The 26,604-nt window shown below is 40.5% G+C and overlaps 1 protein-coding gene across 8 annotated transcripts; it reads right to left on the bottom strand.

Annotated features, from left to right (window-relative positions):
• Positions 1-25,644, bottom strand: FAS (Fas cell surface death receptor). Of its 8 annotated transcripts, XM_070487360.1 has the most exons (14): positions 25,254-25,320; positions 17,130-17,216; positions 16,420-16,663; positions 15,907-16,061; positions 15,497-15,643; positions 13,742-13,901; positions 9,367-9,402; positions 8,596-8,706; positions 7,905-8,013; positions 6,078-6,136; positions 5,846-5,923; positions 4,563-4,624; positions 3,399-3,423; positions 1-2,380 (listed from the first exon to the last, which is right to left on the bottom strand). In XM_070487360.1, the coding sequence occupies exons 6-14, from the start codon at positions 13,899-13,901 to the stop codon at positions 2,043-2,045; spliced, it is 978 nt and encodes a 325-aa protein (XP_070343461.1). In that variant the 5' UTR covers positions 15,497-15,643; positions 15,907-16,061; positions 16,420-16,663; positions 17,130-17,216; positions 25,254-25,320; the 3' UTR covers positions 1-2,042. The 8 variants fall into 8 exon arrangements, with proteins under 8 accessions (XP_070343461.1, XP_044610616.2, XP_044610601.2 ...); XM_044754681.2 differs by lacking the exon at positions 15,907-16,061 and having other exon boundaries at positions 17,130-17,220; positions 25,254-25,363; XM_044754666.2 differs by lacking the exons at positions 15,497-15,643; positions 15,907-16,061 and having other exon boundaries at positions 17,130-17,220; positions 25,254-25,364.
• Positions 25,645-26,604: the final 960 nt, after the last annotated feature.

Below are 26,604 nucleotides of genomic sequence, written 5' to 3' on the forward strand. Positions count from 1 at the left end.
TTTTAACTTTTTTTTTCCTTTGTCTTGTAAAGAGATGACTCACATACCTATGCCTTAAATTTAGCCCTAACCCTCAACTCGGGGCAGCAGCAGGAGCTCTGACTGCCCGTGGGTCCTGTCCCCACGCACCAGCTCTGCCTGCCCATGGGTCCTGTCCCCATGCCAGCGGGGGCAGCAGCAGCGGCTCTGCCTGCCCATGGGCTCTGTCCCCATGCCAGCGGGGGCAGCAGAAGCGGCAGCAGCAGGAGCTCTGACTGCCCATGGGTCCTGTCCCCATGCTATTCCACATTATTCTCTAAATAAAAGAGCACTACTGCCGGATCTTGAGAGTCTAAGAAATCTTTCTTTCGACTCCTCGGCTCACCGACCCCGCATCATTTCCACCTTTGCTGTGTATAAGCTGCATTTGTAGAAGAAAGAACACATGGGAGGTCATTGAACATTTTGCAGTGAACACAGCAAAATAAGAATCCACATCATCAGCTTTAACGGTAGACATTGGTTCATAATATGCCACAAAGCTACTGTCTGTAAGAGCAGCAAGTCCTTAAACCGGGCTAAAAGTTTCTAAGGCCAGCACTGGCCTTTAGTGGATCATGAAGCATTTCTTTGGTAATACTTCTAGATTTGGGGAGGTACAGGCTATCAAGATGCACATCAAGGAGAAAATGGAGAGTGGTAACGCCCTACTAATACTTTCCTGATCCAAATGTTTTGACACTTGAGAAAGAAGTAGATTACTTTGATCCAGTAAAACGGCATACAAATATAAAATGCTCAAGTATTGTAATTTATGATGTGGATTAAGGCTGCCCCAGCTAGAGAAGCCCAAGGTGACCTGGCCTACATGCCAAACTATACGACCCAGTGGACTTTTTTTATGGTATGAATTAGGACCGCCCTAGGGAGAGAAGCCCAGGGCATCCTCACCTACATGCCGATCTATATGGCCAGATTCGTATCTAAAGTTATATGACCGCACAATAACCAGACCCCATCTGCACTGAAATCATTTAATGACTTTTTACATCATCTTTTCTTTTCTCCAGTAAAAATAAGTCACGTACCCATGCCTTATAAAATTAGCCCTAACCCTCAACTCAGGGCAGCAGCAGGAGCTCTGACTGCCCGTGGGTCCTGACCCACGCACCAGCTCTGCCTGCCCATGGGTCCTGTCCCCATGCCAGCGGGGGCAGCAGCAGCTGCTCTGCCTGCCCATGGGCCCTGTCCCCATGCCAGCGGGGGCAGCAGAAGCGGCGGCAGCAGAAGCTCTGACTGCCCATGGGTCCTGTCCCCATGCTATTCCACACTATTCTCTAAATAAAAGAGCACTACTGCCGGATCTTGAGAGTCTAAGAAATCTTTCTTTCGACTCCTCGGCTCACTGACCCTGCATCAATTTAGTCGGCATTTTCTGTGTGAATTCAAAATTGAAATATTTTACAATGAAATGCCAATAATCTAGGCAAAGATCTTTGAGGTAGAACCTTTAAATTCTGCATTCAGATGTATACATGAGCTTTTGTTAATATGCTCCTCTCAGAGTTGCAAACAAAGTTTACAAATATGGTAAAACCTCTAGAATCTTCAGGGAGTTGGGGAGGTAATTTGCAGACAAAGTAGTCTTTCTAGTGATTGTGACATTGTAACAAAAGGTTACAGTTTCTATTGACTCTTGGAATGCAGTCAACCTGTGGATAGACATTTGTATTCAAATACACTAATTATATTCCTAGCTACAGAGCATGATCCCAACCTTTTGTCCTTTAAATACACTCTTATCTGTGTACTTAACATGCCATTGCATTTACTCTTAACCATTTCCGTCTTCCCAACCAGATTATTTAAACATCCTTGAAGGCAGAGTCACACACAAGATCTTGAAACCTGTAAATATATTAGCTCTACAAACCTAAGAAACGAAAAAAGAAAACACACCTAGTAAAAAGCCAAGCAGTATTTACAGCTTACAGCTATTAAAAACTTACTCAAACAGTACTTTTTCTTGTCTATACTCAGAAGTGAGTGAGTTGTTTTTCCCTTTAGACCAAGCTGTGTGTTTCATTTTCATTATTGAAGTTTGCATTTTCATTTTCACTAGCATTGTCCTTCTGGATTATATTTTGAATTTTCTCCGCCAGAACACAAAGATTGATTTTTTTGAGGCTTTTAATCAAAGTGTCATATGCACCTTTCTTCCCATGACGTTGATACCAGCAACGGAGCAACTGGACTTTCTTCTCAGCAGTGTTGTTGGGATTGTCATTCTCAATCTCATCAATTTTGGCTTCTTCGATACCATTCTTCCGAGCAAATTCTTTAACTTGATTCAGTTCCATTTGTTCAGCAATACTACTAATATATTTACTCAAGTCAATGTCTGAAAAATAGACAATAGTCTATGAAACTTTGTTTTTCTAAATGAAATTCCTATTACTAAAAACCATGACTATTTCTCCTTTTACAGTACCTAAGAATACAGCTAAGTCCTAAAGATCTCAAGAGCTGATGGGGAAAAACAAAAATAGAAGCAAACTTGAGTTCTAATCCCAATTCCTCCGATGTTCCCAGGAATTTACTCTATGACCTAAACATACATAACACCTCTGTATCATCTTTTCTCATCTATAAAATAAGAGGGTTGGAAAAGATCACCTCTAACATTCCTTACGGATCTGAGGATCAATGACCCACAAACTTAAAAGGCAGGCAAAAAAATTATGAGCGTCTTATCTCTGAATCACAGGTCAAAGAACAGAACTGGGTAGAATCGTGGATGCTGTTACAGAGCAAGGATACACCAATAATAACTGAGTCTACAAGTCAGATCCACCTCTAAGTCAATTCAGGCAGGAGTTCTATAATACACCTAATTGCTGGTGAAGGAAAACTTTCTTAAGCCTCAGAATGTAGTGTCTCATTGCTACCTGATTGATTGGTTGATTGATTGCTTTTCTTGAGGAAGATTAGCTTTGAACTAATATCCGCACCAACCCTCCTCTTTTTGGTGAGGAAGATTGGCCCTGAGCTACCATCCATGCCCATCTTCCTCTACTCTATAGGTGGGATGCCTATCACAGCATGGCTTGATAAGTGGTGCACAGGTTTGCACCCTGGGATCTGATCCAGCGAACCCTGGGCCACTGAAGCAGAGCATGCAAACCTAACCACTATGCCACCAGGACAGCCCCACCTCATTTATTTTTAACTAAGAGTATTAATTATAAATTTAAACAAACTGCCTGATAAACCTTGATACTAAGTAGGAAGAAGTGTAAACTCAAGGAAGAACAAGACCCCACCATATGTCACTGGAATTAGCAACATTATCGTGGCTAAAGTTGGCCTGTTACTCCTAAGGAAGCCATCTCTAGGAAATAAAATGATAAAAGCTTTACCTGGGAGATTCCTTTGCTCCATTTCCTGGGAAGACAAAAAAAGGAGGGTAGGAGAGAGATAAATAAAAATATATTTAGAATATTCTAAATGTAATCTTCGAATTCTTCCTTAATACTGAAGGGAGTACAATCAGTTGCGTGATGTATAAAATTAGCTAGACTAAGTGATTAAGAAGAATTCTTTCACCATTCAAATTTTCATTCTGCAAGGTTCCAGTCTTGTCAGAAACTAAGGAATATTGACTTATTTTTTTATACAGACAAGGAACCTAAGGAATTCATGGAATACGCCCAGATTATTTTTCACATAGACTCATGAAAATAAACATAATCATTCTAACATTTTCTTTACAGGAACTATTCTTACTTTTGACACGAGAACATGGTTTAAGTTGAAATTAGTTTGTACCATGCTGATTTGAAGAGCTCTAACTCCCAATGAGCCCCCACCCCAAATGAGAAAATTGTTATTCATCAAGTGGACTGGTTTTTCTTCCCAGTGTATCTTTTGCTATTTGAAATTCTTTGATCCCATGTTGGAAAAAGATAATGATGAGAGATAAGGCAACAAGTGGCCAGAGAGAGCTGAGCTGTGCCTTTATAATGGGCTTTAAGAGCCATCTCTGTGCCTGAGGTTGGATACTGAATCCATGCTCTGGTGAAGGATATCTCTCCACAGTTTCAGTGCAGGGATAACACTAACGTGGAACATGGAAGCTTGGCCACATCCTTTTCCCTTTTTTTTGGCTGAGGAAGATTCGCCCTGAGCTAACACCCACTGCCAATCTTCCTCTTTTTGTATGTGAGCTGCCACCACAGCATGGCCACTCACAGATGAGTGGTGTAGGTCCACACCCCGGAACGGAATCCAGGCCGCTGAAGCAGAACACAGTGAACTTAGCCACTAGGCCACCAGAGCTGGCCCCACATTCTTTTTTTCAGCTCACATTGAGCACACTCTCACTTACACCCTTTGTTAATTCTTATGTTATCTGTGTAGAAGCTTACTTACAAACTGGGCACCATATCTTATTTCATTTTTTATGCCCCTCTAATCCATGCACACACAAACACAACAAATGTTTAAAATAAAGTAACAAATAAAAAGATGAATTACTACTTTCTGTGTTTTTTAAGAAAGCTGATGCACATTTCAACACCTACAGTATTTGAGTCTCCACATACACGGTAATCATCCTCTTCATTCCTGCACCTTCTTTTCAACCCTGAAAGTCAAAGAAATTTCTATCAGACTCAAGTCTCAGCCTTGTAGGAAGCATGTGAGAACATACTGTCACACTAAGAGAAGTGTGAGAAGAAAGAAGGAGAAATTCATTGAAACTTAAAGTGACCAAACACCACAAAGACAGCATTGTCCTGATTCTGGACAATCCAACCTGACCAGGTCAAGTGTTCTAGAGATATGCCACATCTTAATTGGGCCATCCAATTACCACACACGGGCTTAGCCTGAAGCTGGATTCTGATTTACCATATCACCATCACCACTCCCCCTCACCAGCTTGGACTCGGGTAGCATGGCTACAGCAGGGCACAGAAGCATAGGATATGGAAAGGTGACATCAAGTTGCCATGGAGTGGCATTCAATGCCCAGAAATCCAAGTACACACACTCACAAATAACTCAAGTATACACACTCAGTGAGTGTATGCCTTGAAGCCAGTATGAGATGGAAGAAAAGAATCTGTAAGTCTCTAAGTGTTTAAATATTCAGTATATATTTTTAGCTAAACAACTTCTAAAGGCAAGGCAATGTCTTTATCTTCAGCTGAACTGGAGAAACAATGAGTTGGTCCAGAAACAAGGAAAAATTGGATGCTTCAGAGTATTGAAAGTTGGTACCACTCTATGTTTTATGAATGAGTTAAAGGGATTTTTCTAGAGTAATTATGACTATACCAATTTTGGCTTACCTGCTGAATTTATTAAGTATCTCTTACATAAAATATATTGCCACAGTATTTTAAGTTAAGGGGGAGAAATAATTAAAAATTAGGAAGTTTGGACGAGGGAGAGAAGGCACAGAGAGGGAGGAATTTAGCAAGTGTTCCCTGCAATGCCTTTCCTGGGGAGGCCCTTGTTTCTCGTGTTCTCTTTATGCATGCGGCAATCTCGAAGAGCGAAGGATCACTTCTGATTCCTGGCCAACTCAGCTGCTGCCTGGATGAGAACACCCTTGTTCACAGGGAGGATAGGAAGACCCACTCAGTGCCCCCAAACGGTTGCTCAAAAACAGCAGCTGAGGAATAATATCATCTGTTCTTATCAGCTCTCAGAAGTAAATGTAGCGACAAGAATTTAACAGTTTCACAGAGTTCCATGCCTGGTAGGAGCTTTCTTAGAGGTAGAAGATAGAGGGGAATTCTTGTGAACAACTACTTCCCAAGTTATTTCAACCTGCAGTTTGAACAAAGTAAGAACTTACCGTAACGTTTTAGTAAAAATACTGCAATCAGTAACAGGAACAGGAGGCAAAACAACCAGTATAAGTTAGATCCGGATCCTGTAGATTAGAATATTGGACATTGCATATGAAAATAACCAAGCTTTAAGATTAAACAAAGTAGTAGCAAAGAATCAAAAGAGAGTGGATTTTTTCCCTATTTTACAGTGGGGATGGGAGAAAGGAGAATATAATCATAAAAAGAAATAATAACCTTCTCTGCATTTAGCGTCGTTAGTTGGTGTGCAATTCTCAATGATCCCATGTTCGCACCTGGAAAAAAGACAGAGGAAATTCAAAAAGCCTGGTGGACTGATTCCTTGATCATTTTCAATGATACACTACAAATCCAGAGCCACTTTACTCATCTTTGCATCTCTTGCAAACATATTCCCTCAAATATTTCTAGATTAGCACCTAAAGTTGGTACAAATTCATAACATAATTTGGATGTTTGGATGAAAAATATCCTAAAGAATAACTACGTTTTAAAATATCAAGAGTTAAAGGAAGGTAATAAAATATGGACATACAGGAAAAAGGATGAAATAGACACAAAAATAATCTTAAAATTGATAATAAACTGTGCTGTTCAAATCATAAAGTGCCTAAAGCAATTTCAAAACAGTCCCATAGAAAAATGAAATGGCCAGACAATGGCCACTGCCCATGATGCTGCTTAGGGAACCACTCAGCTGGCCCTAGAGGTTTCTCCTTTCAGCATCAAGTACTGATTAGGATGCTCAAGAGGCTCCTGTAGGATTTTCTTCGGACAGCCCAACATTGACAGATTGTCTGAATTATAGCCTGATTCTGCCCATCACCTAACTAGGTGAGCCTGGCAAGTCACTTAACCACTATGAGCCTGTTTTCTCATCAATAACCAAGAGACAATATTAACCGCCTCAAAGCATTCTGGTGAGAATAAAATTAAATTGAGATCAGGAAGCATTTAGAACTCCTGTTATTATTTGATTAAGTTAGTTCCTCCTCCCTAGTCCCTACTTATCCTGTCATCATGAGGGCACTCTCAGACGTTTGGGGCTAGAAGAGAGAGGCCAGGTTAACTGCACATCATTGAAAATTTTTTAGTAAATAAGAGACATAAAGCATCACGTCCAGACTTTTCAAGTCTACCAGGTTGAATTCCTGAAAGTTTCCCCAGATCAATTACAAGTTTAAGGAGAAGCACATGAATATAATCCTAATGGTTTATATTTATACAAAACAATATCTTACAAAGCAAAAGCTATTTTTACAACAATATTATTTAGTCTGATCTTCACAGAAATGAGGCCAATAGGACAAGTGAATACTATTTGCATCCTATGAGTGAGGAAACTGAAGCTCAGAGAGGTTAAGTGATCTGCTCAAACTCACGCAGTTAATCAGCAGAAAAGTGAGCTACATAATCAGGTTTTCTAATTTGGGGTCAAAACCAAGCTCTTTAGCATGAAAGACAAGGCCCTTCACGATTTAGCCCTGCCTCCTTCTCAGTCTTTCCTACAGTCTGGTCAGGTACCCTGTTCTCCGGAGCTTCCTCAGTCTCTTTGCATGTGTTCTTCCCTGCCTGAAACGTCCTTTCCATCCAGGTACACCTGGGAATTCTTTCTTTCCTTCCTTCAAGACTCAAGCCATGTGTCATATCTTTACCACTTCTCCCCAGGCAGAGTTGAAAGGTTCTCTTGTATAACTTGTAACAACTTGAGCACAACTCTCTTCTAATGCTTGCCACATGGTGTTGACACAATAACCATTGCTTTTCTTGACTCTCTCTTCCTCCAGCCTGAGAGCTTTGATGCCAGGAATGTGTTGCTCACATTGTTGGCTTAAGCAGCCAGCACAGTGTCAAGCACACAGGAGGTGTTCAATAAATGTTTGGAGACTGGATGTTTGAATGAGCAAATGGTTACCTAGTTGTTTGAAGGCAAAGCAACACTAGAACCCAAATTATTGACTCAGCACTTGTTGCTACCTCTAGGAAGACATTCTCTCTCTCTATATATCTAGTGTTTTAATCAGAAAACAAACTAAAACTTACGTAATGCAAGGGTCACAGTGTTCACATGGAGGAACACTACAAAAAAAGTTTGATTTACATCTGCACTTGGTATCCTGGGTCGTGGTGCAATTTTTTTCCACTTCTAGACCTAGAAAACCAATTTGCAGACTATTAATAGGGACAAGAAAAGCTATGTCCAGAGATTTCTGATGTCAAACAAAACTGGGAGTACTTCTGTTATATTTTAATCTGGGCCCTCAGAATAGATTGGGATATATCATGAAAATTCAGGGTCCCAGTTGGAATTATCAAGACAAATCAGATCTCCAAAGAATGGGGAGCATCCCACCCAACTCTCGGATTCCTCTGTCCTTGTATCTGAAGGCTTCTGAGATCCTTCTGGCCACGAACAAGAGCCATTACAGAGCATAAATCAAGGCAGGAAAAAAAACGTTTCTGCAGTTTTGGCTGGAGCTGGTGAACTCTGTTCACAGGCCTCATATTTAGTCGTTCTCTTACATCTGGGAGAATTGTCTAGGCTTAACCCATAAATGTCTAGACCCGTGATTAGCTCAGTATCTGGTCCTGTTTCACTGCAGCCAGCCCTATCCTGTCCCTTCCTCTATAACAACATAGCACCAGAGTTGGTCCCAACTTCAAACTGCATTATAAATGCTTCTACATGGAGTACCACGATTGATGCCTTTCAGTTGCTTTTTAAGACACTTACCCAGTTCTTCATCACAAATTTTACATCTTCGGCATTTAGAACTACGATGTGGCTTGTCTGTGTAGTCCTTCCCTTCTGAGCAAGGCACACAGTCTGTTATGTTCCTCTTGGCTGTGCAATTGAAACCAGTGGACAGTTTGCCATTAATGATTCGGTAGCTAGTAACTAAAGTTTTTTTGTGATTATTAATTGTAGTCTTTAGTTGTTCACCTACTCATTGTTAGCTGTCCTGCTTATTTTTAAAAGTCATGTAGATAGGCAATATGTTATCTTACTTCCATTAGGTTCCTCATAGATAACATCTCCCTGATGCTTGGGTCCCCCTGGTAGTGGATGCCTGAGCTGTTTTTCAGGAACTAAGAGTTGACCCCTGTCTGGTTCAGGCTGGTTGAGACTTCCAACCCACCACCTGGGCCCGTGCAAGTGTCCGATAGGCGACCTCCTGATGTCAGAGAGCCAAAAACTCCACCCTCAGATCATGTTAATGCCACCATTTTGAGAACATGTGTCCTATGAAGAGCCATGAAGCTTGACTACACTTGCACAGATCGTCAACAACATCACCTCTCCTTACCTCCAATCATCTATGCCCACACTTCAGACCACCCTGCCCCTCTACCCCATAAATAGCCCTAGTTCCCATTTCTCAGGGAGGAGGATTTGAGATTTGTACTCCTCTCTCCCTGCTTGGTTGCCTTGTGAATAAACACTTTTTCTGCTGCAAACTCGTCGTCTTGGTGATTGACATTTCACGCCATGGGCAAAACGTACCTGGTTCGGCATCACAATCAGTAGCTCTCCTCGTGCCTGCCCAAGAAAAAAATGGGGCAAGTGTTTGAATGCAAAGTGGTCATGCAACATCAAGGGGAGTATGCAGGGATAACAATAAGACACTGCTACAACGGGGGAGTTTTAATGATATATAAATACAACAAGGGAGAAGGTTATTGTAAAAATCATGTGAAGAGACAGAAAGTCTCCCAAGACAAAAGTTAAAAGAGTAACTGAAGGAATATGCCTACAGAAATAGGATGATTAACAAGAGGAGCATATTTAAAAACAGAGGTTGGAATGACCAAATGCACTGGAAGAAATGCCTTTCCCAACTTTTTGGGGAGACAGAAGAGGTTGGTAGGTATATATTCGTGGTAGAGATGACTGTCACTGGCCACTGAGATTATCTAAAGAATTCACCTTGCTCTGTTTCTCATTTCACTTTCCAAAGTCCACAAATCCTGATAAGAGATAGTATAGTGTAAGGGAAAGAACATTTAAAGTTCTAAAGGCCTTGGTCACATCCTTAGGAGCCACAAGATCTTTAACAAAGTGCTCAATCTCTCTAAGCATTAATTTCTTCATGTATATGATGGAGATAACGACACTTCTGCGCTGCTATCAGAACTGCGTAGGACCTGCTTCATAAGTGCTCACAGTTCTCTTTTCTCTCCTCTTTCTTTCTATTCCTTTGCCATTAAGGGACAGAGTACATTTTGATGGGCAGGCATGAACACATTTATAACAAAGTTTATTATCAGGTTTGTTATCTTACTACACACAATTTTAAATAATGTTCACATTTGCTTTAATTTACTTTAAAACTAAAATGAGTCATTGTCTTGCTATTAGTAAGCATTATACAACTACACCTTCTTCTGGAAAATTCATTTATTTAACGTGTTTATTAAATGCCTATTGTGTGCTAGGCACTTTCTAGGAGCTGGAGATACTGCAGAGGATGAGACAAAGCCTTGGTCTCCAAGGACTTCATGCTCTCAGGGTAGAGCAGGCAAGGCACAAATAAATATATGGTGTCAAGTGGTGCTAAGTGCTACGGTGAAACCTGGCTTAGGGCAAGGGGATAGAAAATGAAAGAGACAGAAAATATAAAGGGAAATCTAAGAGAAAAGCATGACTAGTGACTCTATTAATGACATAACTCATTAAAAAGAATAGGCAAAGTCTAACCTGCTACTCACATGTACAGCAAAAATAATTTACGCTGTCTTTCCTAGGAATGTGACTTTCCTAATAACCTCAAAGCATTCTTTCTAAAAAGTAAACTACTTATTCTATAAACAAATTCTGAAACGTAAACACATGATATTTTAGTAAACAAAGACAATACTTTTTCAATAGAAAAAAATAAATTGTGGAAACCCAGAATCAAATTCAAATACAGTGCATCAGGGCTACAGAATATTGTAGCAATATGTTTAAGAAAACTAAGCCAAAATATAATTTTCTTTGCTTGCCAGTGGTATTATACTGGTTTCTAAATGCACTGACTTCTTTTACGAATTACCTTGCAGAATGTGCCTAGCACAATGCCTATGACATGAGAGGGATACAATAAATCACAGGTTTTCTCTTCCTCCAACGAATACAACCTAAATTTATCAAAATATGAAAAAGGAGTGGTTGTTTTCTTGAAAATAAGATTTTAAAATACATTTGTATCTGAGTACAATAGTACATATGCTCCTTGTAGAAAATTTGGAAAAGTTAGGACAGTATAAAAAGCACTATACATCAAGCACAGAAATTCACTGCTGTCATTTTGGTGCATTCCTACGCATGTAAAGACACACACGTCACTATATTATGTGTAATATGTGTGGGTGTGCATTTACATATATAAATAGACATATATGTAATGTATGTAGTGTATGGCAGAATCCTTCTTATTTGATATGGTGATGTCATGAGGACTGCTTTGATCAGTTAATCAACAAGTCAGTTCATATAGGGAATCACTGAAAAAATACTATAAATATTTTAATTTATAATGTATAATCATATAATTATTTGTCAGTCTTGTGATGTAGAAACAAGTTATTGGAATTCCAGGTTCTTTCTCACTTAAGTCACAACCAAAATACATCACCTATGACTTCCTGGTTTTCTTTCACTCTCTTCCTTTCTTTCTTTCCTCCTCCCTTCCCTCCTTCTTTCCTTTCTTCCTTCTTTTTGACAGAAAGAAAACTTAAAAATACCAATAATCCATATGAAAGGCTTTCAAGATTTTTGTGATTTTTCCACTTATTTTGCCCTCACCTAATTCATCAATAATTTTTTAGCAACTCGTCATTATACTGAAAATCTCCAAAACACTGAAACTAGTTTTCACAGAAATAAAATCTGCCTTGTCTCCATATTCATGTATCATTGATTTATATAATATTTACTTAAATTACACATTACTATCACAACAGCAATGAGCATAAACAGATTTGGAAGCAATTTGAATATTGATAGGCCTAAAATTCAAAAAGAAAAAATAGAAGTGGAAAGAGCGTTCAGCACGTGTTGGACACCATCCAACATATTTTAGGGAGGGAGCAGAGAGAATCAGTTAATCCAGCCAGTATATCAGTTAGAAATTTCTTAAGGGAATTTACACACATTGAGGTTTCTATCAGAAACATATCAGAAAACATGACTGGATTGATACATAATATCCCATCCAGCCTTTGAATACTTCAAAATTTACTTAATCAATCCTACATCATTGGGTATCATATTGAACTATCATGCGTACAATATGCCCCTTTATTTGTGGCTATTTGAAGATTTTTTCCTACAAATCTATTACTGTATCAGTAGGTACAAGTATTTTCAAGCTTTTTAAATTTTATTTTATTTTGAGGAAGACTGCTGCCAATCCTCCTCTTCCTGCTGAGGAAGCCTGGCCTCAAGCCAACATCCGCACCCACCTTCCTCCACCTTATATGTGGGACGCCTACCACAGCATGGTGTGCCAAGCGGTGCCATGTCTGCACCTGGGATCCGAACCGGCAAACCCCGGGCTGCCGAAGTGGAACGTGCGCACCCAACCCACTGCACCACCAGGCCGGCCCCTATATTTTCAAGTTTTTGACCCACACAACCAAATTTCTTTCTTAAAAGGTTATAACAATTTACAGTCCAACAGTGGTATAGGACGTGAGTTCTTATCTCACAAACTAGCTCACCAGAGCTGAGATTGCTTCTTAAATGAAAATAAAACAAAGCAAAACAAAAAAGCAAACAGACAAATATGCTTGACAGTTTGATATGCAAAGCATATCACCTTTGTTGTAATTTGCACTTTAGGTTCTAAAAATATTAGTAAAGATCTGAATTCATAGGACAAATACATGGTGTTTGGCAAGTTATAAAAAAGCCAGGAAACTATCCTTTATTCCTATTTGGAGAAGAGTAAATATAAATAGGCTTAAGTATAAATGGGTTGTATTATAAGGGAGATTTTCTGTAAGGGTTATTAAAACCCAGACAGGAGGCCAAGAGAGTGTGGTAGAATCTTTTATAAATAGGACTCATGCCTGTTTAGCAGCTTGAGTGCTAGCAGCCTGGGAGGCCACCTACGAAACCTACTAGCAGAGTCCTTTATGCTTCTATTAATTTATCGCATAAACTCATCTGTTGTTTTCCTTTATCTTCCTGTCTTACTTCACAATAGTAACTTACTTCACGCAGCTGAAAGAGATTCCTATCTGTACAAGACAGTAGTCTACTCTTCTCGTGTCAAAAAAAAAAGTTTGCACAGTTGCATTTTGCTTAGCTTCTAATTTGCCAGCGTTTGAAGGATTTCTGATCTGAAACTGGTTTGCATTTCAAAATACTGATTTTAAAAAATTGTTGGTTTTTGTCTGTTGCTTTTCTAGCTCATCTAGTTATTCAGCTGCAAAATGTAAATGTATTTTGCAGGCTTCAGTGCCAGGACAAACAGCTTGCTGAGAGACCTTCTGGTTGAAGGCAAGTGCTGAAACACCTCTCTTAAGAGTGGAAGTCTCTTGCTTTCAGAGCTCCACAATTATTATGATACATTCTAATCAGTTCTGATGTGATAAGCTCTAACATCTACAAATGAGTCTTCCTTTGCTACTGAAAAATGGAGCTAAATAGACAAATCCTCTCATTTCAGAGGCACATGTCATTTGGAAATTATATTTATTCATACCCACACCAAATAAGTGTGATAAAGATGAATTGAACCGGTTTGGGGAGAATAATTTCACAGTTTTCTTCCCAACAATGCTGTAATACAGAAGAACCAAATGCTGTAAAAATACTTTCTTCATTATTACTATATGCTTCTCCTCACCCTGATTTTCATTCTAAGCACCGGATGTTTAGTGTAACATACCAGGAGGACATGACTGACAGCAGGCCTCACCATGCTGGCCCTCCTGGCACTCAGATTTCTTCCCATTAACATTTTCACTCAATTTCAATGCCTCAGAGTCGATAGCAGTCACTTGGGCTGTATCACCTTTCGACAATGGTCCAGCAATAGAGGTAAGCATCTGTAAAAGAAAAGCAAGAAGAGCATTTTTATTAACTTCTGAACTAAGCAACTTGGTAAACAAGTGTAAACTGCCCAAAATGGCTGTATTTGCCGTGCACAGGCAAAATCAACGTGCAGCTCCATCTTCCTGCTGACTCATCTCCGAAAAAGGAGATCAAGTGCATGACAGCCTAGACCTCAGGGTCCCCAAACTACCCCAGAAACAGCATCACGGATGGTAGGAGCCAGGGCTCTGAGGTCAAAAGGTGAACACACTCCCACTTACAGCCCTGTGACTGTGGGTAAAGTCACTTAAATTCTCGGATTGTCCGTTTCTTTATCTACAAAGTGGAAATAATCTCTTCTTTATAGGTTTGTTGTGATAATTAAATGGAATAATGCACCTACAGCTCTTAGCACAATTCCTGGCACATAATAAATAGGTGCCCAGTAAGCAGTATTGTTATTCATTATTATTATTGTAATTATCATAAAGTTTCAGTGAGGGGCAACATAGGGGAGTGGTAAAAAACATGAAATTTCAAAATGACTGTAGTTCAAATGCCATCTCTGCTACCAACACTGTGATAAGTTACATAACCTCACTGGTCTTCAATTTCCTGATCTGCAAATGACAATAGTACTTTCTGTCTTAAAGGGTTATTGTGGGGATAAAACGTGGTAATTTCTCTCAACCTGGTACTTAGCTCATAGCACATTCTATTTCTTCCCTTTTTAGACACAGCCACAGAATCAACAGTTTTGATCAGATTCTTCCTCAGTATCCAACCATATGATAAATATAAATCAAACAGGATTTTCTTCACCTTTCTTCAGGAAAAATGAACTTCTCTTATTAGAGAACAAACCTTTAACCTATTTTTGGTTGCTTTTTTCTGCCATAAGTCTAATTGACATTGTGTCAAATTTATCTTAGTCAGTTATAGACTACAGTTCCTTAGAAAAATGAGCCCACAAAAATGTATAGAAGCATTTGGGGGTAGTCTCTGGTTGATTCCTTTCTCTGGTTTCCTAAGTATTTATTTTTTGTCTCTCTCTAAACACAAATTAAAATAATCTCTCATCTTATATGGAATATGTAAATTCTATTGCAAGCATCAAAAAATTGTAAACTTAGTTCTGAGGATTTTTTCCTAAAGGTCATTTTTCATAGTTTTCATGGTATATATTATTTTTCTTTCTGCCTTATAGTATAGTAATAATACTGGTATCTTCTGAGTCAAGAGAACTAAATATTCTACACTTATAATCATGGCCACAGAGTCCCCATCTCTTCCCTTCTGCCTTTCCCTCTTTGTCACCAAAGCCTATATCTCCTTCAGGTCACAGGATACCACGGGATCTCCAAGGAAGCAGGCATGAAGGAGATGTGCTTGCCCACGTTTCCTGCTAGAATGGATGTATTTAAAAACGCATTTCTAACATCCAGACTTCCAAGAGGGAAAATGATACTAAAATATCAAGAAAATATAACTTGTCCAGGGTTACTTGCTAGCAAAAGGTAGAACTAGGACTTATCTAAGTTTCCTGACTCCTACTATGGTGTTCTTTCCCCTGCACCCAAAACAGGTGAACTTATAGAACATAGCTTACTTTCTGTACATGAACAGTTCCATGTAGGGAACAAGTGGAACTGGTAAGCAGATGAGAGGAATTATGCTACATATGCTGGCTGCACTATCAAACCACGGCCTCTTCAGTCCAACAGACATTTCTTGAGCACCTACTAAGTGCCAGGTTCTGAGAATACAAAGATGAGTAACAGTGATTGTAATTAAAAATGAACATTAAGTTTCCAAAAGCAGATTTGCACATGGGCATGTTATTTGTAATACATTAATAATTTGGGGGATGTTTTACCACTTTATATTTGCATGACTCTTACTTGTTAAAACACATTTGAATCTATGATTTTTTTTCTAAGGCACAATGTGCAGCTTTGGACAAAAGATCTTTATTAGCATCATTTTCTCTTTTCAGGATGATAGTTCCCTACGTCTTACTTTCTCTACATGTCATCTGTCCTCCTATTAATATGAGTTCCTCTTGGAGCTGGCCCTCTGGTGTAGTGATTAAGTTTGCACACTCCGTTTTGGCAGCCTGGGGTTCGTGGGTTCGGATTCTGGGCCTGGACCTAAACATCGCTCCTCAAGCCATGCTGTGGTGGCATCCCACATACAAAATAGAGGAAGACGGGCACAGGTGTTAGCTCAGGGACAATCTTCCTCAAGCAAAAAGAGGAAGATTGGCAACAGATGTTAGCTCAGGGCCAATCTTCCTCACCAAAAAAAAGAAAAGAAAAGAATTAGTCCCTCTTCTAGATCAGAGAATCAATAGCTAATGAATAGTAACTGAATTGGGCACTCTAGGAAATAATAATGTGATTGAAAGCATACCAAAGGGTTAATTACTAAGATGGGAAGAGCTTTCAAATGAAAATCATTCAAATGTTTAGGATCCTTATTCTATAACTACTTCATTGTTCTGTTTGACAGTCAGGGATTAAATACACTAACCATTTAACATTCCAGACATTGCCAGCACAAGAAAGTTTTCAAGCCAACGTAAAAATCTCTCTGGAGCTAGAAGAAATCAGTAAGTCTTGTTTGCAACAGATAACGGAAAACTGAACCAAAGCAACTCAAGTGAGTAGGAGCAGTTCTTTTCTGTTGTCAGCCACCTTCACTGCTGTGAGGAAGGAGCTAGCAGTGAGATATTACTTGCCCTCCTTCTCTTTCAATTCTGGTTTCTCATCAGAAACTGAAAAAAAAAAAAAATGACACAGATTTAAACACAAAGAGATCTATAGGGACTGGGCTAGTCAAAAGTGACAAATCAAAGGCACTCAAAGTATGATCCCCCATAGCACGTATGTATGTGTGTGTGCACGTGTCCCCTAAGGCTATAGGGCGCTATCTTCCTTGGTGTGCTAATATCATCCAATATTCATGAGACAATATTATGAGCAAGTCTATACTTCCTGGTTTAAAGGATCAGGTGCTCAGGGGAGCAGCACATTTTACATTTTTGGATTGTTGCATTCGTGTTATTTCTGGAAAACTGTGTGTATATTCAACTATTTGGAACTGTCTGAAAGAAATATACTTTCTAATTCATTTTGTTTTAGTTTTGAAAGTTTTGAGTGGAAATCAAAATCCACTGTCCAAAATACATTCAGAATTTGAAAAATGTGAAACCTGGAGTAGAACAGCGAAAGCACAAATACCTCTGGCCATGAAGCACAGATACCAGCACGAAACCTCATCTCATCCTTCATCACACCTGCTTCAGAGTTGAATTTCTGGAACCATTTCTTACTTAGTTCAGCATCAAAGAATTGTGACAAGGAGAAAAAAGAAAGATGGGTCTGAAGAGCATGTTGTGACTTTTACATGATGTGATATAGGCAGCACTCCATACAAGCTTGTATTTTTAAGAACTTTTGCATTAACTCGTTTGTAGAATGCAAAGATTTAACCCAAACTTTCCAGGCAGAAATTGGGGCATTTTGACTGTGACAAGACAGGAAACCCAAAGACAACTAAACGATCTGAATACTCAAAATTTTCCAGAAAAGCTGAAAAGGTCAGAAAATGAGTTAAATCAAAGGTCCAACATGTGGACAAACTGAGGTAAATGGGAACAAAATGGGGAAAAAAAAGAGAGAAATAAAAATAATTTAAAATCTCCATCATCATAAAGATTAAAAAGTCAAGGAGACCTCAATTGTATATTCTGCAGGGAATAATGTTAGCTAATTAATTGAACAAATACTTTGTTGAGTACCTACTATATGCAGACAGATGCCTGGGAACAGAGCAGTGAACAGCTGGAAGACTCTGCTCTCAGAGTTTATACATAAGTGAGGTGTATTAGTCACAGTTTTCCAGAGAAACAGGACTGATCGTTTGGGGGTGTGTGTGTTTAGAAGGTGGGCACAGGGTTTGGAGATTTTTTTTCATTCTCTAAAAAGCCATATGTGGTTGCACTTCTCAACTACCGAACAACTAAATTTTCTCTCCATGGAGCTGAACTAGGAGAAACAGTAAAAGTGTGGGCAAAGATGACACAGAAAAATGAGAAATAAAGTTCACAAGATCACAGAAGACGAAGTGACCTCTTAAAGTCAGGCAATTTAACACCTAATTTTCAGGTAGTTGAAATCCAAATTCTCTAAATCTGATCTCATAGAAGAAGCTATGCCCCAAACCGGTGTGGTGACTGGCCCAAGGCTTACAGCTAACTCAGGACCGTTACGGGCTGAATTGTGTCTCGCCACCTCCAAATTCCTATGCTGAAGTCCTAACCCGGAGAGTCCAGGAATGTCACCAAATTTGGAGATAGAGGTTTAAAGAGGTAATTAAGTTAAAGTGAAGTCTGTAGGGAGTGTCCTAATCCAACATGACTGCGCTTCCTATAACAAGAGGAAATGTAGACACAGACACAAAGGGAAAAGGATGTGAAGATACAAGGAGAAGGCCATCCGCAAGTCAAGGAGAGAGGCCTGGGACAGATCCTTCTCTCATGGCCCTGGGAAGAAACTAACCTTGAAGACATCTTGATCTTAGACTTCTAGCCTTCAGAAGTGTGAGAAAATAAATTTTGGTTGTTGAAGCCGCCCAGTCTGTGGCACTTTGTTACCGCTGCCACAGGAAACGAATAAAAGGACCAGACTACAGCCCCTTGATTCCCTCGGATTCCGCCTTTGAGGCATGTCAGTGATGCCCGCATACTTGGGATCCCTCATAATGAACACGAAGATTGTTCATCTTGAACTATACTGAGCTACTTAGACAAGAGATTTCAAATGGTCTTGAGAGCTGGAATTACAGGTTCCCATCGGCCCCTGAACTGCTTCTTCTCAATCTCACAGGCTCCACTAGGGAGGGTTAAAATCTCCCTGTCCTCTGCAGCCGAGGACACAAACTGAACAAGAGCTGAAACTCAGCTGACTAATTCTGCTCACTTGCTTTTCAGACTTTTAGTTACTCATCAACACTTGAGAAAAAAGAAATTCTAAAAAGACCATTAGCAGTTCACCATTTCCAGTTATATAATGCATCTCTAATATATGTATGTAAAAATGAGGAAATAGGTAATGTATTGCAAAATGTAATGTAATATGTAAAAGGTGAGGAAATAGGTAATGTATTGTAAAATGTAATGTAATATGTAAAAAATGAGGAAATAGTAATGACATTTCGTAGTAGGTACATTATTAAAAAACTGAAAAATAAATAAAATAAATTTTTCTATATGAAAGAGATAAGCGAAGATTCCATTCGTTCTTATTTTTTCAAAATGTATAAATAAAAATACACAAGGTAATCTTATCCTGGTAATGTGTTTTTTCTTTGTTAAGGACAGTTACTGGGAAGATCAGGAGAGAGAGAGTTGAGACAGCAGGAGAAAGTGACTGGTTAGACCCCTGACTGATCAGGCAATGAATCAAATAAAATGAGGGAACTTTAGAAAATTCCATCTGGGATTACATTTTGAGTCGAGTGCTACAGTTAGAAAAATAGTTCTCAAAATCCCGACTAACATCAGAATCACGTAGTGATGCATTAAAAAGTAATAATACTTAGGTCTCAACACAGACCCAAAGAATCAGAATCTCTGAGAATGGGGCCCTCCTTATGATTTCCTTCAACAAGTACCCCCGTTATTGATGCTCACCATAGCTGGAGAACAACTGGGCTGGAGAAAGCAAAACCTGAGGTCAGCAGGCTACCATATTTACACACGTGAGAAGATAAGAGTCTTATTGACTAACAGCATCTTGTTCTGCACTTGCAAATCAGATTTTTACTTTTCATGGGGAAATAATGACCCTTCCAAAAAATAAGTCTGAAAATAAGAGAAGTCATCTTCAGTGGAGGAAACAGATAATGGGAGGGCTACAAAATTCTCAACTAGAGCCCTAGGGGCCTTAAATGCCCAGAGGGGCCACAGAGGTAACACAGGAGTAAAATATCCAGGTGGAATAGACAACAAAGAGTAGGAAGGACTTGTCAAAATGGAAAGGCCCACTTGGACCGAAGGGGCAGCCGCTGATCCAGGGGAGTGGGGGCCATGCAGTATGTGGGGCCCAGATCTTTCATTTTTCAAGAGAAACCAAAATTCTCCAACATTCCAATGGTGGCAACTAATATTAAAAATACATACATACACACATACACACATACATACATACGCTATGTGTCAATACCACGCAGGATAAGCATAATACAGACGGAGGCGGTGTAGGCCCTGATTTTTGAAATCAGGCCTAAATGCATACAGACCCTCGTGTGAAAAAACATTCTACTGGGATCAAGAAAGCTTTGTGAAAATGGCTAAAAGCCAAAGCTCAGCCCTCAGCAAGGGGAAGAGCCTTAACGCACTTGCTCTCAGTTCATTCTCTTTCTCTCTCTTTTTCCAAGATCTTTGCCCTCAGAAATCAAAAGTATTTATGTTTCTCACATCTTATATTTTCATGGTGTTCCAGAACACAGAGGTGAATAAATCTAGAATGCTGCATGACTTGACTAAAGGACAGCTTGTCATTAATGACTCCAATGACAAGTTTATTCTCATTTTGCAAGTTTATCCCAGTTCACAGCTTAACAAAACCCACAGTAGGCTTGCTTACCTGCTGGGCTGAGTATATCTGCCGAGTGAATTTGTATCAGATGTGGCCTTGCTCAAAATGCATAATTCCACAATAAATTCACTATCATCCCCAGTTAGTGGAACTCAGGCCAGGTGTCCAACATAGCTATGACAGTTGTTTCAAAACGCCCATAGGTGGGAGTGGGTTGGTTGCATCAAAGTTCATTTCGAATCAGAAAGGGAGCTGAGATCAAAGGGGAGAACTAGCTCATTTCCTTCTGGGGAAGGTGAAGTTAGCAATCTTACAATGATCAACCTCTTTCTAATTTGGGCTTTACTACTCATACTCTCACTTCCAAGAAAATAAAGGCAGGCAAATTATTTGTTCCTGTTTAACGCAGAAAATACTTAATTGGTGTTAGGAGACCAACTATTTAAAGAGCTAAAGACACTTTATTTTTCTTTTTAAAGCAAGAGTCTTCCAGAAAAATGAAAAGGACTTATCAGGTAGTTAATTGTTATTTTCCCGCTTCTGTGAATAGATACACACATATAACAAAAAGAATACAATACTATACACTAAGGTACCTACGATAGTTCTACAAATAATCTTTTGGTAATAAGATAGATAGATCCCAGTACATTTAGAAATGTTTTCTTTATAATAATAAATTATAAAAAAAGTAATAAATAAAATAATAAATAGAATTATAGTAATCCAGGGTCATTTAATAAAAGCCCTCTATAATGCACCTAATAAAAATTACAACATGAAGATTATGTAGAAAAAGATTTGTGTATGTAAAAAAGTGACAAAAAGCAGACTATAAATAGCACTGAATAATCATGCAATTATGTGTGTGTGTAGACAAGGCTAGGAAGCTAAAAGTAAAATAAAAAACGCTTGTATTGGATGTTAAAATAATGAGTGACTTTATCTTTTCAAGAATTACTTTTTGTTTCACATCATATAGTCAATTTCTTGATAGCTACCAATTTAAAAAGAAAGAGATGGATTCAGTGTCCTAAATTTGGTGTTCACTTGTTTTTGTCTGATGGATCAAGATTTAAATTATGCCCTTTTGTCATTTTTCCTCATCAGCAGACAGTCTTTAGTACCTATACAAAACATGTGCTCAACAAGGGACTTTTGGGACCCAAGATAATTTACCCAAAGGCACTTAATTCACTAGGGGTTTTCAAGTGGGGGATTTCCTTACTCAGGTTTTTGACCCTCTTAGGAAACCGTTATTCTCTCCAACTGGCAGTGTGCTATAGTGACCCAGCTTCCCTAAACAATTACAGCAGCCTTCAGAGAGATTCCTTTGAAATACTGACACTTCCTCTATCAGAACTATTTAGAAGTAAATTACTTGCCTAGTGTCCCAAAGAGACTTACTCAGAGACGACAAGCAAATCCTGAGTCCTCTTTGTCTCTAAGTATTTCACCTTCCCGTCCTCTAACCTCAGTGCAAGAAATAAAATTTCTTTTCTAAATTAAACTCTAATTTGCCACTAAGGATAGTAATTGTATTTCAGAGATAAACAATATAAGATTTCTCCTTCATCTAACGGTAGACAGCAGTGGGGGCCCTGATGGTCTCCATATATCAATTTATTTTTGCCTCCCAATCTTGTCATCATTTATAAATTTGTGTTTTTCCATCCTGGTTGTTAATGTATAAATTACATTTCATAATTTTTTTCATAAAAAGTTTTAAGTCCTTTGTGATATAAGTAACACCCATTAAAAACAAAAGTAAATAGAAATACATTAGGTTGATTTAAGGAAAATTATTAAATTACAAATTAAACAACTGTTCTTTATTTTCTTGCCAAAATTCTTCTGTATGATTACACATAAATACGCTGGTTTCTTTTTCAAATGCCCTTTCCTTTCCCTCAACCATAATTTTGCTCTAAGACAACTGCTCTAAGAAATGCAGGAGAAGGGGCTGGCCCTGTGGCCAAGTGGTTAAGTTCTCGCAGTCCATTTTGGTGGCCCAGGGTTTCACCAGTTTGGATCCCGGCCATGGACGTGGCACCGCTCATCAGGCCATGCTGAGGCGGCGCCCCACATGCCACAACTAGAAGGACCCACAACTAAGATATACAGCTATGTACCAGGGGGCTTTGGGGAGAAAAAGGAAAAATAAAATCTTTAAAAGAAAAAAAAAAAAAGAAATGCAGGAGAAGTAGCCGGCTATCAAGCAATTGTCCTAAATTACACAGATCTAAGTAATGCAAGACAAAACCTATGGCCATGTGCTATTTAAAAAAAAAACAAACCAGAATAATCAGTGCCCACAGCTATTTCTCACACAAATTTCTAAAGCAAGTTTCACTCTTCTTCTGTTCCTCTTGGATATCTGCAAATTGTTTTGGGATTTCAAATTTATTTATTGTAAGTGCCATGGAAACAACACCCAGAAACTAGGGGAGAGAAAAACTAACTCCAAAAGGGTGGAAAGAAGAGAAGAGAAGCAAAGACATAAAGAATGGGGAATCTCTGCCGACTATAGATAGCAATAGAGACAACAGGACTAGTGGAAGAAAGAAAAGAGAAAATAATGCAGATCCCTCCCATCTACTTGCAACCCACTGAAGTGATTTAACAAAATCTGCTTCTGTGTTCCAAGTAATCAGCATTCCCGTCCCCATTTTATTCATTATTGCTCCTACGAAGTAAGCACCACTACGTGCAAAAGCATAAAATCAAGCATTTTCTGGAGACACACAAGGTGACACAACACTGTGGAAACTTCTTTAAGAACAGAGATGTGATGTTGGGCAAGTGGTGAGTGCAAGGCAGGACTGTGTAACTAAATTTAAAAGAGTCACGTTAGAAAGGAAAAACATATACGACATAATGTGAACAATGGTTATCTAGGGGATAGAGTTATGTCAGATTTTCTTCTTTTTACTCATCTGCATTTATAAATTTTATTTAATGAACTTTAATTTCCTAGGCCATATAATATACATAAATATGATAGACAAATTATGTTTAATTTATATTAGAGATAGCATCATAATAAGTGTATATAAATAAATGCATGTATATATACACACGCGTGTGTATGGGTGTGAATGCATTCTTTCAGAAGAGCAAAGTTTTCTTGGTGCTTTAAATATGCACCTCTGGTAAAGATGTTATAATATAAAAGTCAAATAAGCATAGCTCCAGGCTTTGATAACTTTGCTATACTTACTAGTATTGCTGTCCCAAGATCTAAGAGATATTTTCAAAGCAACCACCACTGCGATAATGCAGTGGTTAATGATAAGGAAGAGGAGAGTGTGGTCTGAGGTTGTATAAATAGTTTCTTAATTTTGAATATTACATTTTCTCTAAGGAAGTTTCTAAAAAAGCCCAAATATTGCACATTATTTCTGAAAGGATCAAGGAGAATTTTTTTCCCAATCACAAGATGGTTACAGACATCACTGCCTTTTCCCTTTCAACTCTTGGCGTGATCTGAAAGTAGGTGCAATCAACAAACTGCCTGGGCTTTTGGGATTGGACCTAAGGTAAATCCCAGCTCTGCCACTTGCTAGCTGTGTGAGCTCAGTTAAATTACTTCACCTTCCTGAACCCCATTTCGCCATTTGTAAAATGGAGACGAGGGCGCCTTCCTCGCTACACAGCTGCTGTTGAGAAATGACTGAGATCACATTTGTAAACAAACACTCCTGTCATAGTGCCTGGAACTTCAGTGGGGCCCAACAAAATAAGAATCCATTGCCTTTCAGAGGCTTTGGAACTCAAATGAACCTCTTTGAGGCCAGGTCTCTTCCATTAGCCATCATCCAGCTGACATTTCTGAGACAAGAACTCTCCTAGTCTAACGAGGTGGCTGCAGCTCCGGGGCGGGGGGTTACGCCAAGTACATGCGGCCGGATGCGCAGCGGGAGCAGGTACCACCGCTGAGCAGCGAGGCCAGGGTTCCCTTCCGCCCCAGAGTTCAGAAACTACCGTAGGAGTGCAAGCTAAGAAAGATTACAACAAGAAAAATCGAGGGCAGGAAATAAAAAAAGAAGAAGAAAACCCCCACCTGAGACAGTCACTTACTGTCTTAAGGAATTCCCGGAAGGGAAACAAAACAGTTTCTTTTTCTGTGTAGCGATAAGAAGGCAAACAAGCCTCTAGAGTCCCAAGATAACTTTTTCAAGAAAGAGACGGCGCGGTCTGAAGCCTCAGGGTTAACTGCCGCCGCGGGGCTGATTTATTCCCTAAATTTGAGAACTGTGGGAAAACGTGCCAAATTCAGACTGCAGGTTCTCCCAGCGCTCGGGCGCGCGCACAGCCACGCGCAGAAGCGGAGTCCGGGCTTGACATGTAAGGACTTGTCCGGAAGATCCCCTCCCTCGCCGGCCGGGCTCTCCCTCCAGCGACCCTTAAACCCCCAAGGCCAGTGCTCGCCCCCAGCGCCCGCCTCTCCCTGCGGCGCGCACAGCCGTCCCCAGGGAGCGCCAGGAGCTACTCCACCTGCCGCGCGGGCTCGGCGCTGCACGTCGAGCCCCGAGGAAAACGAGCTCCCCGGCTCCCTAACCCTGCCTGGAGCCCCTGGGAGCCACTCCGGCAAAGGCTGGCCGCCCCGGCCCCCTGGACCTCCAGCCCCCCGGCCCCCCGGTCCCCGGGCCCCCCGGCGCGCATCCCACGCGGCCGCCCCGGGGCGCGCCCGGCGCCCTTCCCGCAGCGCCTGCCCCGGGGCCGAGCCGGGAGAAACCCCCTCCAGGGGAGCAGAGGACTCACCAGAAGCAGGAGAAGCCACAACCTAGACATGGCTGAGGAGCAATCCGGCGAGGTTAAAGAGCCTCCACTCCCAGCGGAGCCGGCCCCGACCCGGGGAGGAGTGACAGCCCCGCCTGGCCCCTCCCCGATCTGCGGCCCGCCTGGGAGCGGGTTCCCCGCCCGGGCCCGCCAAGGGCGGTCACAAAAAATTACTCTCAAGCCTCTTTCTTCCCTCTCTAAGAGCGTCTTGGAACACCTTTGCCTAGCAGTTTCGAGGCGACCTGACAATATGCCCTGGAGGCCAGGGGAGGGAGAGGAAGTTTTGCTGGGGAACGCCCGCCTTCAAATCAGCCACTCGGCCTGCGCGGGCGGGGGCGGGTAGACTTGCGGGAGAGGCAGCGTTTGCTGCGCAAACGAGCATTCCCCAGGGCGGGGCGTGTCCGCGGCGGTGGCATGCCCGGTTCAGGCGAGGACGCTGAGAGCGGGCCTCTGTCCTTCCCAAGCGCTTCTGTAATTCAAACTGGGAAGGCTGGGAAGTCTACGTGTCCTGCCTGAGTGCAGAACAATTTCTGGGAACAATCAGAGGAAGAGCTGGCCTTCCCTCAGCTCCCCAGATTGCGGCTGCGATATGAGAGGCTCACGGGAGCCCCTGACTAGTGCATGAAGTGACAATTATCAAACGAAAAGTTTCCAATATTGTGCTATAGGGATTTGGAAGAGGGAAGACCCCATAGCTCTTATTTCTCAAGAAGAGAACAAAGCTAACCTCTCATGACAGATCACAGCTCCAGCTGTAGTATATGCTCACAATTACTTCCCCTCCTGTGACTCATTATTTCCTGGCCAATTGTCTTAAAAAAAAAAAAAAGACAATTCTTTACTGCTCTTTTTCACACTGCTTATGCTTAAAGTCACTGTTGTTTTGGAAAAGTAGATATTTATTTAGATTTGCAACAATGTTACAAGAGCGAAGTTTGTATAATGACATCATTAATGATTCTGAAAGCAGTTCCTAGGGTGGGCACCAGTGAAGTCGTTGATATTTCTTTGGAGGAGGTGGATGCTTCCTCCGCTAAGCTCTGCACCTCACTCTGTTGCCCCTCTTCCTTCCTCGCTCGCTTCATCCCATTAGGAAGGCTCACTGCTCCTCCCTTCACCCGGCACACTGCTCATCCATCAGGCTCCCTCTTTGTTGACATTTTCTTCTGGAAGCCCCCAAGTCAGGGTTAGGTCACCCTCCTAAGTGCGTGCTTTCACTCACCTTGTGTTTTGTACTGCACCATCGCCCTGTCTTGTGGGTGCTGATTTGCTTGTCTCTGCTTCACCTTCCAGCAGATTGTTAGAGAGCGTTGTGGAGAAGCCCCTAGCTGTG

Source organism: Equus asinus, chromosome 2, assembly GCF_041296235.1.
Source record: "Equus asinus isolate D_3611 breed Donkey chromosome 2, EquAss-T2T_v2, whole genome shotgun sequence".
Lineage (NCBI taxonomy): Eukaryota > Metazoa > Chordata > Mammalia > Perissodactyla > Equidae > Equus > Equus asinus.

Bases quoted from the DNA above. Each gene is read 5' to 3' on its own strand.
- FAS (XM_014827240.3), bottom strand. From the start codon at position 25,283: ATGTCTAGGTTGTGGCTTCTCCTGCTTCTG. The intron at 13,902-25,253 runs GTGAGTCCTCTG...TTTCTTTTACAG, and splicing joins TGTGGCTTCTCCTGCTTCTG to ATGCTTACCTCTATTGCTGG. The intron at 6,137-7,904 runs GTAAGTTTTAGT...TCTTTTTTCCAG, and splicing joins CACTGTGACCCTTGCATTAC to GTGCGAACATGGGATCATTG.